The following is a 17,555-nucleotide window of genomic DNA, read 5'->3' on the forward strand; positions in this document are numbered from 1 at the left end:
TTGTACCATAGATATTTTTGGGTACCATTTCCGATGGAATTAAATATGTTGTACATTTGGGTCTCCAAAGTGGTCAGTGCAGAAGAGACACAGAGGGTGCAAAACAGGCCAGGAGGGTGTTGTTTTTCTGGTCTGTCTCCAGTAAAACATCTGTTTTAATTGTTTTTGCATCAGGACTGTTTTGTCAATATTTATCTGTTAAAACCTAAAATCTGAAGCTCTAAACATAAGTATGCTATAATGGACAGGCACACACAGACAGACACAGAGCTCCTCATTGATAGGAAAAAAATAAAAGTAGGCTGATTTTGTCATAGGCTATACTTTTTATCTATCCTGAGACATAATTGCCTGTGTTTTTGTTTAGTCTGATTTCTTGAAGAGACAGCTGCTCCATTGTTTTCTAGTAAAAGTGCAAAGCACACAAGCAGATTATCTTTCAACTGTAATAGCAGAAAGGAATATCCCTAAACCAGTACTCACCAGGACACAGGGAAGCCACAGAGTAGGACCACATACAGGCATCACTCGAAGGGAGCCACAGCAGGCACTATGGATGTGCATTTGTTAATGTGCTATCAGTTTATTTGGTGCCTCATAAAACAGAAGTGTGTGCAGAATCGATGTAACACACATTACACGTCGCATAATTTTTAAGGAAAGGTTGACTTGAACGGAAAAAATATCTGAAAATCAGAAAAACTATGAAAACAGACCAAATATTCTTTCCATTCACATTCCTAGTGGGAACACATGCACAAAAGGAGTCACAAAGCAGGAATATGCAAACAGAGGCATCATTTCAATGGAGACAAAGAGCAAGGATACTTACAGGGGAGAATCAGGGCTGGTGCCCTGAGCCAACTTTTTCTTTGGTGCCCCCCCCCCCCCCCCATCCACCTGCAATCTAGTATCTCTCCCTCCATTCCTCTGCCCCCGTGAGACAGTGGCTCAGGATAAAGGGTACCAAAATCCCAGTCCACATCTATCTCTCTGGGAGTTTGAAGGTAGACTGGACTGGGATTTTGGCACCCTTTATAACCAGCACCCTGGGCCAGTGCTTCCATAGGTTGAGCCGGCCCTGGCGGTAATTTTATCAAAAATGTAAGTATCTAGAATAGCATTTTACATGTGTAAGTAGGCATTTGTAACACATGCACAAAAGTAGGTGCTGAAATATGCAGTTCTTACTTCTGTCTGATTTACCGATAGGCATTTGTAGGGTCAAAGAATGGGTAGAGTGAGTGTGATATCAGCATTTAGACATGTATCTTGTGAATTACATATGTGCCAGTTACTACTGGCATATACTAATTTTGTATGCCAACTTTCCAGTGCATTATTTTATAAAGGCATTTAGGCAAATATGTTATCTTTACAAAATAGATGCAACATATGCCTTTATGTGCTTGACACTCTGGGTGCGCTCTTATACAATTACTCTCACAAAGGCATTATCCATAGTGAGTTACAGAACAGAAACATGCACAGCCAATATCTGATGGACAAAGAAAAGAGGTGAAAATTGGAGGCTCTATATTTTGTCATTAGTGCAGAGTGTAATATGCAACAGAACTATTCAATTGCACATTTGTGGGAGGAAAGAATTAACTTATCTGTGCTTTATTGCTTGCAGAAGCTGTTTTATCCTGTAAATACACAATTGAGAAGGATCCAAACCCGAGGTTGGAGTGGAAGAAACTGGGACAGAATGATGTCTCCTTTGTCTATTATAAGGGGCATTTAGTGGGTAAGTTAGATACTGGATTCTACATATAATAGTTAGAGCTAATAGAGTATCTTAATGTTCAACAACCAATTCTAAATCATTATACTCTATATATGTACTACTGTGGTAATTTAATGGAGGAAAAGCCTCAAATATGGATGGATACTCCTTTGTTGAAACACAACCTAAGGGAGCTCCATCTAATCATCACAGGCTGAAAAACCTCCCCAACTTTAATAACGTGATTCCTAAACACTCAAACTTGTAAATGTGTAAGGATCACTTATCTTCCAGCTGTTCAATCGATATATCTGTCATCCACGGCCCGACTTCAGCCGAGTTTTGACTCCTGCTTCAGGGTACCGTGATCTCTTATAATCGATATCTATTAAAAAAAACAGCATAAATTTTACCATGTAGTTCTGTTATAGTGACCTCGTACTCAGTAATAGTTCTCTCCTCACATAAAGTGCTGGATCTGTCTGCTAATGGCAATATGGCAGTGACCTTATATCTCCTGACATCAGACGCTATCTAGTGAGACCGTTTTCACAGTTCCTATGCTACAGGCATATTTGTTCAGATGATATTTATACCTTAACTTACGGAAAATGTTATACCGAATGTTCTTTTGCTAATGTTCTATTACCCAATCAATTTCCCATTGTCTCTTTCCACTGTCCCATTGTTCTTTCCTTGTCCTATTCCCTAATGATACTTTGATTTTGTCTTCGCTTAACTTCTCACAATGTAATCCATAACTGATCTGTAATAAATTGTATTTCCATTAATTACAATGTATTGTAAGCCACACTGAGCCCGCAAATAGGTGGGAAAATGTGGGATACAAATGCAATAAATAAATCCAATGCTAAAGAGCTAGAAAGAAGACTGACCAACAGAGGCTATCCCAAAGGGATTGTGCAGAAGCATACTGAAGAGCGAAATTTAATAATCGTGACTATTTGCTATTACCATGGCAGAAAGACAACAAGGGGGACGAAAGAATAATGACATGTGTCTTACAATATTCTACTTCAGCCCCATGTCTGTCAGAAATATTGAGGAAAAACTGGCACATTATACAAACCCTACCAGGATTTCAAGAGATAAGACTGAGAATGGCATTCAGCAGAGGTAGGAATCTGAAAGAGATTCTATCCCCAGCGGCGTTAAGAGAACCAGAACCAGGTAACATATCTATAGACGGACATAAAAGTTGTGGGAATTGTGGAATGTGCGCCATTATCCTGCACACTAAGAAATTTACGGACCCTCAATCCGGTAAGGAGTACATCCTGAACCACAACACCACATGTATGTCAGATTGGGTAGTGTACGGAGTGATATGCCTGTGCAACAAAATATACATCGGACAAACATCCAGAAGACTAGCTACAAGACTGACTGAACACAAAAGTAACATTCACACGAATAACACAACGGCACCTTTGGCTGCACATTGTATTGAGACCAATCATCCCTTTACATCTTTAAGGTGTGTTGTGTTACAGCAACTGAAATGGAGGATCCAAGGAGGAGATAGGAAATTAACGTTACTACAACAGGAACAGTGATGGATTTATCGTATGAGATCACTACATCCTGGGGGATTAAATACCAGGATTGAATGGAACCAATTTTTCTAATTGAGACATAGATCCTCACTCGGGAATAGGTTGTCTTCAGCCTAAAGCCCGATATTTTGATCATTAGATGGTGAGCATCCCTTTAAGGAGGAGGGGTCTCACTAGATAGCGTCTGACGTCAGGAGATATAAGGTCACCGCCATATTGCCATTCGCTGCAGGCAGACAGATCCAGCACTTTATGTGAGGAGAGAACTATTACTGAGTACGAGGTCGCTATAACAGAACTACATGGTAAAATGTATGCTGTTTTTTATAGATATCGATTATAAGAGACCACGGTACCCTGAAGCAGGAGTCAAAACTCGGCCGAAGTCGGGCCGTGGATGACAGATATATCGATTGAACAGCTGGAAGATAAGTGATCCTTACACATTTACAAGTTTCAGTGTATAGGAATCACGTTATTAAGGTTGGGGAGGTTTTTCAGCCTGTGATGATTAGATAGAGCTCCCTTAGGTTGTGTTTCAACAAAGGAGTATCCATCCGTATTTGAGGCTTTTCCTCCATTAAATTACCACAGTAGTACATATAATGATTTAGAATAAGTTAGATACTGGATCAGGTGAAAATGAAGAACTGTAAAAGAGATGAAAAGACAGCAGCTGTCCAACATCAGTTGGCAAGTCCGTAGTGCACAATAGAGGCTGATGCAGACAGGCCTGATGTCACCCTGTCAAAGACACATCCTATTACTCACAGACTCTGGAATATTGAGACCTTGTCCACCATTTTGAAATGTGTAATGTTAGCAGATCGTTCAGATTGTGTTCCCCTGTACCATGTGAACGCTAAAGATGGTCAGTACAAGAGAAATGCTTTCTTACTTCAAATTTTGTCCAGTGTTTTGCAAATGTCCTGATAGAAAGTGATTGATAAATTTTTTTTCTGATGGACTTCTTCAATGTTTTGACCTTATAGGTGCTCTTAAAACACGAGCAGAGATGATAGACTCAAGCATCAGGATAAAGAATGTAAGCCGAGGGGACTCGGGGAAGTATCGCTGTGAAGTGACTGCCCCAATGGACATCCAGGTGCTGGCCGAGGTCCTCATTCACCTCACAGTGTTAGGTAGGACAGCACATCTGAATGTTACACTTCCAAAATCCTGTTCTCTCCCCTTTCTTCATCTCTTTGAAAAGGATAAGCTTTCAGAAAGTAGGATGTAGCATTTACAGCATCTGGACTGAGTTAGAGCTTTTATCATTACACAGCACCATGTCCTCAGTGTCCACTCAAAGAGAAATTTCCCATCATTTATAGCCTTGTTTTTGATGCCCAGTTCATAGGGCTTTCTTCTTCACCTAGCCTTCTAGTCAGAACCAGCCTGACGAGCTTTTCTTTTTCTGTCCTACATACCCTTATCTTCAGTGTCCAGACTGAAGAACTTTCAACATCACTCACATCCTTCCTCTCACTGTCTAGAGTGACGAACAGATTTCTCCATTTCACAGATTTTTCAGTGCCTGAAGAGCTTTTTCCACCTTCTTTCAACCTAAAGCATTTTCACAGTCACACATAACTTCTAATGTCCAAGCTGAAGAATTTTCTCCACCATTTACAGATCTCACTTAGTGTCTAAAACCCTACTATTAATTTTTCTGTTTCTGTACACTGATCACAGTTGGGAGCTCCTGAACTGTAAACCAAGCTATTAATGGAAGAAAGTTTACTTAACAGAATATCCTTAGAAAGCTGCATAAAATCCACACTGGTTCTGAAGAAACACTGTTGGAATGAAAGCACAAAGCTGTATCCAAGGCGCAGAGAAGTTCAAGTCACAGTAAGGAGGACTGGTAATAGGTGTATGTCTGTTTTCCATATCTGCCAGCTAAAGAGAGAACAACCCAGTGTTTCCTGTGGCTGAATGAGGGAAGGTTTCACTGTAAAAAAAAGCAATCCTACCCTGGGGCGATGTGTAGAACAGAAGGAAAGGGATATTCAATTTAGCTCATGCCTTTTCAGTAGTAGCTGTAGGTGAATTACATGCAGGCACAGTAGGTATTTCCCTGGAGGGCTTACGGATCGAAGTGCCCAGTACTAGTGAGACTTATCCAAGCAGGAATGGCAATTACCTGGATAAGTCCAACGCACTAGGTCATACCTGGATCTTAGCTGCACTTATCCAGATACCACCACTGAAAATCCAGACTGCCAGGGTGGTCCAGGGGGCAGAATCTGGGCAGAACTGGAAGCTGTTGGGTTAGCAGCAATATTCAGCCCACTAATGGGGTCTTTTACTAAAGCTTAGCTTGAGTTATCTGCAGCAGGGCTCATTTTATTCCTATGGGCCCTGCTGCAGATAGCTTGAGCTAAGCTTTAGTAAAAGACCCCCTTAGGCTCAAGTTGAATATGCAGAAAACTCAAATAATGCTCTATCCAGTTGATAGTTTTCCAGAATCATGTTTAATTGATGATGATCAGATTTGCTTTGTGAAAAAAAAGTGAGGTCTTTGGGAGTGATGTTAGACCCAGCATTTTCAATGCAGAAGTGATAACGTGATTGAAAGATGTGTTAACTTCTTGTAACTTTTGAAAAGTGATACAAAGTGTTGTGATTACCCCCATTTTGACTATTTCAATGGGTTATTGTTAGGGATTCCAAAAAGATTTTTGAAATCCCTCCTATCAACACTAAATGCAGTAGCGAGAGTTTTGTTTGGAGTATCCAAGTATGATCATTTTATTGCTTTGCATTGGCTACCCATCAAATTTCATGTTCATTTTAAGATTCTGTTAATGATATTTAAAGCATTGCATAATTTAGTATCACCTGTGTTAGCCCATTACTACGTTTTTATTAGCCTTCACATTCTTTGTTTTCCTCTCTCTCTCTCTCATAACCTAGAAGTTCCATCATTTCATTTGATTTATTTGGAGGAATATCAAAATTAAATATTTTATATAAAGGGACCACAATTATGGAACAAGCTGACTAAAAATATTCGATGTATAGATAATCTTGCAGATTGCAAGGCTGCACTGAAAACATTATTATTTCAGGAGGCTTATGACTTGAAGAACTCAGTCAGCTTAAAATCTAAAGAGGGCTGTTACTTTTCCTCCTTCTCTCTTCTGCCCTCTCACAGCTTCAGAATGAAGAGAACTTTGTTTTTATTTTTGTAAACTGCTAGGCTCAATTTGCAGTATATCAAATGTCTGGAAATAAATACTGTATTATATGATGTTCTTGCTGCTATTCTAAGAAATTGTGTGTTGTATTTGGTTTTTATTATGTGTATGATGGATTGTGTTTGTATTTTGTAATTCGCCTAGAATTACAAGATGGTGTGGAAAATAAATTACATTAAATAAATTTTCTCTACAACTCACATTAGGCACCGGGATGATTCGTGCTAATTGCAAATTCTTTATCAGTTATTACACATGTAATTGGCATAGAACACTAGTTTAAGTTCGCAGTTATGCACCTAACTTTAGGCGCGATCACTTATGCTAGCTCGATGGCTGGTGTAAATGCTGTTGGCAGATAGGCACATGAGAGTATTCTGTAATCTGCACGTATAAGTGCTAGGCATACCCTGACCCGCACATACCCCTCCCAAGCCCACACCCTCTTGCAGTTACACGCTTAAGGGCAGTTACGTGTGTAACTGAAATTAGTGCCACTTAACACCAATTATAGCCAACCATTGGTTAATACCAATTAGCAGCTAATTTAACAATTAAGTTATGCATGTAACTGGTGCTACTGTTAAACTTGCACAAGAAGTTTTGCACACTAGGGTGTAAATTCTATAAATGGCACCTAAAAAGAACCACTTAAGCCGTATTCTATAAGTTGTGCCTAAAGTTCAGCGCAGTTTATAGAATGCAAGCTTAAGCAGAAAGCTGTGTGTAAATTTAGGTATGGCCATTTGCATCAACGAAAACGTGGTGCAAATGCCCATGCGTAAACTTATAAGTGGAGCACCATTATTCTATAATTATATGTGTAACTCAAAGCCACGCCCCTGTTCCACCCCAAAACTCCTATAACCCTCCCATTTCCAAGCCCCCATGCGCAAGTTTAAGGCACGTTGGTCCCAATTAAATTTAATTAGTGCCAATAATTACTTGTTAATTGGCTTGTTTATGCGATTAAATTGCACATGCAAATCAGGAACACACCTAAACTTGTGTGCACAATTTTTGATGGTCTTTACAAAATCAAGGGGTAAGTGTCATGTGTGCAGAAGTTTATAGAATTAGGGGCTAAAGTTAGGATAGCCAAAAGGCTGGGTATCACCAGTACCTAGATTAGTGCCGGTGGTTGCATTATACCCAAATATTCAGCCCTAGTATCTGGGTTCAGCCTGGTGCTGAATATTTGGATATAAAAAGCCCACAGTGGATAGAATTTTAAAAAATAAAACACTGACCACCACAAGCTGCATATTTATTATTTATTTATTTGTGGTACATTTATACCCCACATTTTCACACTAGAGCGAGCACAATGTGGCTTACAATGTTACAGAAGGTTACAAAGCAATGAGGATAATGACATGGCAAGTCAGAAAGACGGGAAAGAACAGGAGGATTATACAAAGATGCATGAATAAATTGGAGTAGTAAACGAGTATAGTCAATTAGAGATAGTTGAGGTTTAAGCGTTAATTGGTAGGATAAGCTTTCTCAAATAAAAATGTTTTCAACGATTTCTTGAATAGCTGGTGATCTTCAATCTCCTTTAGATGCCTTGGTAGAACATTCCAGGACTTTGGGCTGACGTAGGAGAAAGATGAAGAAAAAAGCAGTCCCCTAAGTCTATATGTGAAGCAATGAAGAGTTAAGTGATGTGCCTAAGATCATAAGGAGCTGCAGTGGGATTTGAACCCTGGCTTCCCTAGTTCTTAAGCCTGCTGCTCTAACCATTAGGCTAGTCTTAGAAATAGGACAATAGAATGTAGTTTATCTTGTTGGGCAGACTGGATGGACCGTACAGGTCTTTATCTGCCGTCATTTACTATGTTACAATGTTACTTTTCCTTCCTTATATGTGCATATTTTTAGTTTTTATCCCAATTACTACACCCAACTATAGAAGCATTAACTCCTTCATGCCCTGATATAAATATTGATTGACACCTTGTATGTTTCAGTGGCACCAGCAGTACCTGTGTGTGTGGTTCCCAGCTCAGCCATGACTGGAACGGTGGTGGAGTTAAAGTGCCGAGAAGAGGAAGGATCCCCTGCTTCCCAGTATCGCTGGTTCAAGGATGGTGCCCTCTTATTAGAAACATCAACAACTCATGCCAAAGTCAGAAACTCTTCTTATACTATCAACAAGAAGTCAGGGACACTGGTGAGGAGAAAAGCCTTCAGATAATTCTTTACCCCACTAAACACAAGACCTTTATCTCATTCCCTTAAGGGTCTAATTCATCAAGGACTGTTCCCAAACCAAATTATGGTGGGGGGGGGGGGGAGCCATTTCTTTCATGTTCACTTTGTTTGCTGTAAACAGAAAGATGCATGAAGTGGTAGAAGCCTCAAGGGGGATGAGCTTTGGGGCCAGGTGAGAGGGCAGGAGGAGGGAAAAAGTGATGGGTGGGAGAGGAGTGGGGAAGAGAGTGAAAACAGACAAAGATAGAGTGCAAGAAGGCTGTTGCAGTGGGGGACTAGTGGAGCACTGCCCTCCGTTCCCATTCACCTTGGGGCAGCGCTCTTCTAGTCCATCTCTGCAACAGCCTTATTGCACTCTATCTTCCTCCACTTTCACTCTCACCTTCCATTCTCAAGCACCACAACCCAGTCGGTTTGTCAGGATTTTCCCAATGAATATGTATGAGATTTATTTTCATGCATTGCTTCCATTGTATTCAAATAGATCTAATGCATATTCATTGGAGAAGTCCTGAAAACCCAACTGGGTTACAGCCCTCGAGGACTTAAGTTGCCCACCCCTACTCTAGCAGTAATTAGGATATTTTAAATTTCTTTTGTGTACGGGGCATGTGCTAGAGGGTAAGGAATGGAAGATGAGTGTTCATGATTGTAAGTACTTTTCACATTGGAGAATAAGTCTTGGAGGAATTTTAGAATCTCTGCTGGTACTACACCTTCTAACCCAAAATCCAATATTTTGTATATCTAAAAATATTCTATGTGCATTTGAATTTTTTTTACATTTTGGATTAATTTAATATAGAAAATGGTGCATAGTAGTGATACTATTAGCTACAATGAAAGCAGTGTCTTGATGCTCAGCTGCCTGTACAGTAATTGATATATTTGATTTCAGCAATTTAACACAGTTGCGAAGGCAGATACAGGAGAATATCACTGTGAAGCCTACAATGGAATTGGTCGGTCCCAGAAATGTGCTGCAAAGCGGATGCAAGTTGGTAAGCGTCAGAGGAAGTGCACACATGCAGCTCGGAACCTGTTCAGTCCATACAGCCAGTTCAAAAAAACTGAATGGCATAAGCTTGATGCTGTCACAATTGTAATGTGTGAAAGCCCTTTTAATAATGACAAACCCTGATATCATCCACTGTGTTACAGATGGTGGTTCATTCTTACACCTGTAGTGCACATAGTGGGGCTTTCCTGCACTTTACTTGTGATAAAATCTCCTGAATATAATTTAATGATGTTCTTTGTTTCTGAAGAGTTTAATTCCGCTGTTCAATGATCATTTAACAGGATTTCTGCCAGATACTTGTGACCTGGATTAGCCACTTCTGAAAGCAGGATACTGGGCTAGATGGACCTTTGGTCTGACCCAGTATGGCTATTCTTATATTCTTAGGATTTAAACACTCATGCATGCATGAAAATGGTTTTAATTCTCAGTGAGTGCCTCATAATATGCATCAATGAACATTAGTTAGTTGAGTTCTGAGTGATAGTTTTGCATTTTGTCATACAGGAGAAATCTGTTACAGCTTAGACCTAGGGCTTTTCTTGAGGGTGTACTGACTACCGGCACCTTTTCCATTGTCTGCTAAAATTGACCCATGGTCCCCAAGATTTAATGAAAGAGCTCAGGCTTTACACACCAATTCTGCCTTGTCATAGATTCTGTGACTGGTTGCAAGGGGCCTGGCTATTGTGGGGTGGGTTCCCTCAGTGATCACCCCACAACTGAAGGGTGGCCTGGCATTTGAGTACCGGCACCTTTTTCGCTAGAAAAAAACCCACTGCTTAGACCTATCTGCCTGCAGAAGCCCGTGGGTTTTTTGTTCCAGCCCTTCTACTAACTGTGTAACCTTGGGCAAATTCCTACTACCTTTCTATGCCTTAGTTTAGCAGCTGGATTATAAACTCATGTTTTACTTTGCAGATGACCTAAATGTCAGTGGAATTGTATCTGCTGTGGTGGTAGTTGCTCTGGTGGTTGCACTATGTGGACTTGGTGTGTTTTATGCCCAGAGAAAAGGTTATTTTTCAAGTAAGTGAATGAATGTATTTTGTTCTCACCTGTACAGATATTTTCTGTAGATTTTAGGATTGATCAAACGCATAAATGAGTGGCATCATCTGATAGCACCGGGATGGAACAGCTCTCCCAGAACTCGGTGTGAAGTTCTGAGCACACATGGCCCTTCCCACGCATAGTGGTCTCCTCAGTTCTAAAATTCAAAAAAATATTCAGGCAACTCTTAGGGAAGTGGGAGGGCTTGTGTATGTGATCCATTCCACTGTCTACAGAAACCATCTGTTACAGGTGAGTAGCCATGCTGTTTCTGTTGACAAGCAGAATTGAGTCAGGCACATAAGTCGGTGATGCCCAAGCTTAGGGATGCTGAACTGTTTATGTATAGTCCTCTTCAGGAGAAGCCTGCACTGAAAAACAGTGTGACAGTTGCAGTATCACACAGACAGATTGACCAACAAAGCTCAACCAAATTTTCTGTGCCATAATTCAGGGTTAAGGTATGACGTGAGGACCAGGTCACTGCTTTACAAACAGTATCCAGTGAAATAGAATTCAGGAAAGCCACGGTAGCTGCAGTGGCTCTGATTTGATGAGATTTCGCTTTACTAGTTAGAGGACCACCCATTTGTTTATAACAGAACTGAAAGCAGGATGCTAGTCAAGTTGCTGTAGTTTGACAACAGGAATGCCAGTTCTGTTGGGATCAAAGAGCTGCATATATTTTCTGATGGATTCAGTTCTTTTGAGTTACAAAATGAGGGCCCATTTACACTCTAAAGTATATAGAGGTTTCTCATGTAAATTCTTTGGGAAAAATTAAGGAAGTTCTGTTTCCCCATTGACATGGAAATGTATTACCACCTTGGGAAACTGGTGTATATGGCTTATAGGTTATCAGTGCTTGAAGTTCTACCTCTCCTTCTACCTGAAGTAAACCTACTAGAAAGAGAAACTGCCAGGTGACATGCTTGAGTGAAGCAGACTCCATTAACTTAAACAATGACTTCATAAGCGATATTAAGACAACATTGATTCTCATGGTATAGAAGGCTTCTGCAGTGATGGTTTTGCATGGAGAAGCAAGAAATGATAGGACAGAGTGTGATATGCAGCAAGAGCACATTTTCTGATGGAGGATATTTGGAGCCCTAGAAGATAAAGGTTAATATAAATACTGGCATTTTGGTTGCATGGACATAACCTTTTTCATTTGAGCTGTTTTTAATTGATGTGGTTTGAAAAATACAGGAAGTTGCACCTACTGGGATTCTTTGGTAAAGGTAGAAGGTTCTTCTGTAATAATAAATTCTCCTGCAATACTAATGTCAGCTGGTATTGTTTAAAGGATGAACCAGTTGGCAGTAGAACAGCAGAGAAAGATTCTGAAGAGCAGAATAGTGATCTTTTATGATATCCACTGTCTCCACTTTCTTTCCAAATAACAAGCCTCCTGTGAAAGCAGCATCTTCTAATTTGGTATTGATGTCGGCATGTAATCCAAAAGTGCCCAGTCGTGCTCTGCATCTGGTGGCAATGGCGGAGGTGAAAATTTTGGAAGAAGGTTCAAAGACATAATGTGCTGTCCGTATAACGTGTGCCATACTCATTAGCATCCACCAAGATGGCTGCTAGCTGGGTCTGAGCCTTTGGTGAAAGGATAGACGAGAGTGCTTTATTTTCGGAAGACAGTATGCATATATTGGACCACATAAAATAGATGAATTGTTTTGCAGGCAAAAAAAAACGTAGTGCCTTGAAATACTTTCTTGCCGAAGTGATCTAAGAACCAGAGATCTTTACCAGGAGGCATACTGGAGAACTTCCTGCTCTTTTGGCTTTCACCAAATCTACTTCAACTACAATAGAGGAGTGTGAGAGCTGGGCTTTGTTGAAACCTGGGGCCTGTTGGACCTATGTCCTTCATGAGGACAGTCTGCACATACAGAATAGTTGGTCTTGTAGTAGGCCATGAATAGGTATTGCAGTAGTAGCTTTTGGGGCTTCCATATATGTGAGAAGGCTGACCATATTTGAATGTGATTCTTCTTCTTCTTGATGCAGAAAATCTCTCTCTCTTGCCATGTGCTGGACAAATTTGGGGAAATAAGAGATTTGTTTCTTGCTGGAGGAGGACAGGGATCAGAAGGGATTTCCGTGAAATATTTCTCTGCATCCAGGAAAGATTCTATAGGAATAAAGCCTGGATATAAGAGCTCCTCTTAGCTGTTTTGTAAATCATCATATCCTGGAGAAGAGGGCAGCAATAAATGTGCCACATTTGGCTAATGAGACTCAAGGGCATAGGCAGTTGGTGGCTCAGCTGTTTGGGGAAGCTAAAGTGGATGGGGCTAGAATGGGGCCCGAGTCCATAATTGTTTCACAACATGCAGAAAGGAGGGCCAGTAAAATAGTTGCAAATAATACCTTTTATTAAATTTAGATATTAAATATGCATCAAATGCCACAAAATAAAGTAGTAAGTAAATTAGTGCAAACTTCAGTAGAAATATATAGGTCTCTTAAGCAATTCAATTAAAGCAGATTGAAAAGTCTGCTTCTCTTATCTCTTACACATCTCACTTACCCTCAGCCATCAGGTCATGTCTGATGTTATGACAAACTAAAATTATATTAAAGTTTTGACGTCACCTCAGTAAGGCCAACACACAATCTCTCCACTGCAAAACACTATTCACAACCTTGTGCAAGAATACATTCAGAACCTTACCATACCAAAACAGCACTAACAGGACTCAAAGAGCAATAATTTTGTGTGAAAAGGCAGCACTGTAAATACTACATCAGGCATTACAACAGCAACACACGATCTAGTGAGAAAAAAGAACAAACTGAACTGCTATAGATCTCTACATAGAAACTACATGCTAGCAGAATACTGCACCTCGGACACATGTGCAACACACAGATAGACCCCTCAACAAATATGAACCAAGGGACCACAGATCGGTAATAGAGATATGAAAAGGAAAAAAACAAACCTGGAAACCTCAAGGTCAGACTCTGCATACAGCACTACTAGAGAAAAAGAAACTTAAATGCAAATCATCAGAGATGCAAAATTTCTAAAAGCTAACATATTCAAAATAAAATACTTTCCACCTTTGTTGTCTGAGCATTTTATTTTTCTATTCTGTGGTCCCAGTGTCTCTTGTCTGTTTTTCTCTTTTTTTTCCTGTCTTTGCAAGGGTCTCCTGTCCATTTGACATTTCCTGTCTCTCCATGTCCACCATCCATCTTTCCTCTGCATCCCTTTCCATCTTGTCTAGTATCTCCCCTTTGTGTCCTTGTCCCTGTCCCTTCCTTCATGTTCAGCATCTGCCTTCTCTGGTCCCTATCCTCCCTATCTACCCTCTGTGTTCCTACCTTGACCTGTCCTGCATTTCCTCCCTGTAATCAGCATTGTCCCTTTGTGTCCCCATCCCCTCTCTGTCCAGAATTGCCCCTTTGTGTCCCTGTCCCTATCTCCCTCCATGCCCAGCATGTCTTCTCTGTCTTCTTGACCCTACCCTTTCTCTTCCTTTCTTTCCGTACCCCCTTCCCTAGGGCTAGTATCTCTCCCTCTCAATTCCCACCAGTATCTCATGGTCCAGTTTCCCTCCTGGGTTCCAGTGACTCTTTCCCTCTCTTCCATCCAGCATCTTTCCCCATCTCTTCCCCTCCTCCGAGTCCAGTATGTGTCTTTCCCTTCCTTCCACCAGCTGGTCCACATATAAAAACTCCCCTCCCCCTCTTCTTGTGTGTCTATTCATCCATTCCATCCCTTCTTCCCGATCCCTAGTCCAGCAGAGCAGCATCTGCAAATCTCTCTCTTCTGTGCTGCAGGTTCAGCGTCTCGTCTCCAATCCTCTCCCCTTCTGTGTGGTTCCAGCATCTCTCCTCCCCCTTCCCCTCCTATGCAGTTCCAGCAATTCTCCCTTTTTCTCCTTCCCCGTCTTGGCCTTCCCTGCCATGCTGTGACACGTCCCTCCTCCTCTGATGCAACTTCCTGTTCCGCAGGGGAGGGATGCATTGCAGCATGGCAGAGAAGGCCGAGGCTCTGAGGCAGTCTACTGTAATTGCTGCAGTGTCACTACCACTACCAGCAGCGATCAAGGAAGAGGAGAGATACCAGAAATCCAGGATCTTGTCAGCTCTGAGGTGAGAGATGGGGGGGAACCGCTGCAGAGAGAGAGAGAAGATCCTCTCAGGTCCCAGTTGCTGTGCTGGGCTGCCACCAGATTTAACTTGTGGAGGATGGTTTGCTTGTGGTTGGGGAGGCTTTTGGAAGAGAAAATACAGTTCTAGAAAGGCTAGTAAGACACAATGACAGTTCATCCGCTACCATCACTAGTGCTTGAAATTGAAGACAAAGGATATTCCACTGCTAAGAACAGATGATGTCTGTGCTGGGAAAATACTATCGGTGCTGAAGAACTCCTGTGATGTGTTAGTGATCTTTATGCAGTCTGCACTGGATTTGTGCAGAAGTAGAGTCTAGCCTTTTGTGCTTGGATGAGGTAATTTGCATAGAAAAGTTTTGTTGAGGAGTTTCAGCACTGATATGCTCTCATTTTTCAAATACTTTAGAAGGTGTCAAAGATGGCGCCTTCCCTCAAGTTTATATGAGTACTCAGAAGGAAGCTGGCAGTTTCTGAGGATTCAGTGCCAGTTTGAGCATTGTCTGGCAGTCATCTCAGGCAACAGGACTTTTGAAGTCACTGCACTGGGAGGTTGAGAGTAGTCCCGTTGACAATTCTCTATTTGAATGTGCAGCGCCAGATGATTCTTTTCATGTTTCTGTACTTGAATTAGCTTTTTGCAGCTTTGTAGTGACTGTGAAGGTGATTCAGTTGATCCTTCTGGACATAATACGAGCACAGTGCTTGCATTCTGCCTGGTCGTGATCTGCTCCCAAGCCAATTAGACACATTGAGTGTCAAGGTTCTGGATCTTTCTGCCACATTGAAGACAGGGTCTAAACCCTCACTTTGGTGACATGAGTCAAAAAAGAAAAAAAAACATTTGTAGAAAAAAAGAGAAAATAGAGAGAAATTCAATGAAGATCAACATCGGCAAAAAATATAATTTGAAGAAAGGTTATCAGAAAAGCTTTGTTTAGCATCTGTTTGACTGAGTGGGAAAAACTATACTGAGGTGAGGAAACTGCTGCATCTGGGAAGAACCACACATTCTCAGAACGTTCCACTAAGTCCTGAGCTCTGGGAGAGCTGTTCCATTCTAGGGATTTGCAATGAAGACACCTACTTGTGTGTCTAACTCAGTCAGTTTGTTGACAGAAAATTCTAAATTTCTTTTTAAATATCCTTGAATCTTTGCTCTGATGAAATGTGCCTCTGATTTTGGGACTTATCTAAGGTCAAGCCGAAGAACAAGGGTTCCTATACATTTTAAGCAAAGGGCCACCAACATTTCAGATCGCCAATAGAGCAGGGGGAGGGGGATGTCTCCAACTGGGGTTTTGTGGAAGAAGGTCACCCTTGGAGTCTGAAATGCTGGAGAATGAGAGAGGTAGGGCAGATAGACTGTCAGTAATAATAATTCTAGAAGTTGTCAACCCTTCTCTACCCCCCAGGAAGCATCATTGTCCCTATAATAATAAAGGAATATAGACTGTGGGTTTTTTTACAAGGTCTGCCTCTTGGTTTTATCTTCCACCAAGAAAGTAGGGCAACATCAAAGAACCTATTTCTGCAGCGGTGATGACCAGGACTCCCGTTCCCCCTTCCCCCCAACTCTCACACACTGCTGGTAGTGGTCTTCACTCTACTGATTACAGGAGACCTGCCTTGGGGACTTGGCCCTCCCCCTATGATGTGTCCTGCCTCTTCAAACAGAACTTCTTGCTTCTGCAAGGGTGGGATGTGTCACAGGGAAGGTCTGCTGTAATTGCTAGAGTGCAGACTGCTACCGGCAGCAGACAGACTGATTAATTTCAAGAAGGCAAGTGTCCAACTGTGGGGAGGGAAGGAGCAGGACTAAGGGAGAGACACTGGAACCATGGTGAGAGGGGCAGAAGAGATGCTTGCTGAACCTGCCAGATGGTGGGAGAGAAAACTGAAGGTGCTGCTCTGATGGTCCTGGGTGGGGTTGAGACATATAGGCAGATAGAAGGAAAAGATGCAAGACCCTGGAGGGGGAGACAAATTATAGATGTAGAAGACAACAGATAAAAACTGAAATAGTCAGTCCAGTCTTGCCAGTAAGTTGGTTAGGGTTGTAACTGCCCTGTACTGCATTAAGAATGATTCAGCTCAAAACAGTTAAATGAGTCTTGTTCTTCTTAAAAAGGTTTTGGGGTTTCTGCAGTGAAGAGCCCCAACAGATTTAAGAGGAATCCCCAATAGAGGAAGAATTGAACCTAGGACCAGTAAAGTGGGGGAGTCTCCCATATCTATGCTGCATTGACAGCTCAATGTGAGCAGGTGCCCTTGTTTATAAAAAAAAAATTAAAGATTTAGAGAAAACCCTGGAAAAGAAAGAATGGGACATATCTATAACCATTTACATAAAATATTGCCAGTGGACAATCTAGTTGAGAATGGTTAAAATGTTATATCAGTGGTACTACACACCCAAGAAACTCAGAAAGGGGATGGTAAGTTGATCTAAATTATACCTTGTGAGTTCTTATGTATTTTTGGATGACAAATATGCATAAACTACAACCTCGCACATTCACCCAGGAAATAGGATACGGTAGATACCTTCAATATGATGCCAGCAGAATAATCAGCTCACACAGATTCTAGTTACAGATGGACAGTATTCAT

At 41.3% G+C, this 17,555-nt stretch overlaps 1 protein-coding gene across 2 annotated transcripts in view; it reads left to right on the top strand.

Annotated features, from left to right (window-relative positions):
- The window catches only part of JAM2 (junctional adhesion molecule 2), a 98,940-nt gene that overhangs the window by 67,329 nt on the left and 14,056 nt on the right, over positions 1 to 17,555 (top strand). For both annotated transcript variants that reach the window (XM_030204266.1, XM_030204267.1), the window contains exons 3-7: positions 1,637 to 1,750; positions 4,299 to 4,448; positions 8,483 to 8,685; positions 9,625 to 9,727; positions 10,669 to 10,776. In XM_030204266.1, coding sequence (XP_030060126.1) covers positions 1,637 to 1,750; positions 4,299 to 4,448; positions 8,483 to 8,685; positions 9,625 to 9,727; positions 10,669 to 10,776 — 678 coding nt within the window. The remainder of the gene's footprint in view (positions 1 to 1,636; positions 1,751 to 4,298; positions 4,449 to 8,482; positions 8,686 to 9,624; positions 9,728 to 10,668; positions 10,777 to 17,555) is intronic.

The sequence above is a fragment of the Microcaecilia unicolor genome, chromosome 5 (genome assembly GCF_901765095.1).
Source record: "Microcaecilia unicolor chromosome 5, aMicUni1.1, whole genome shotgun sequence".
Lineage (NCBI taxonomy): Eukaryota > Metazoa > Chordata > Amphibia > Gymnophiona > Siphonopidae > Microcaecilia > Microcaecilia unicolor.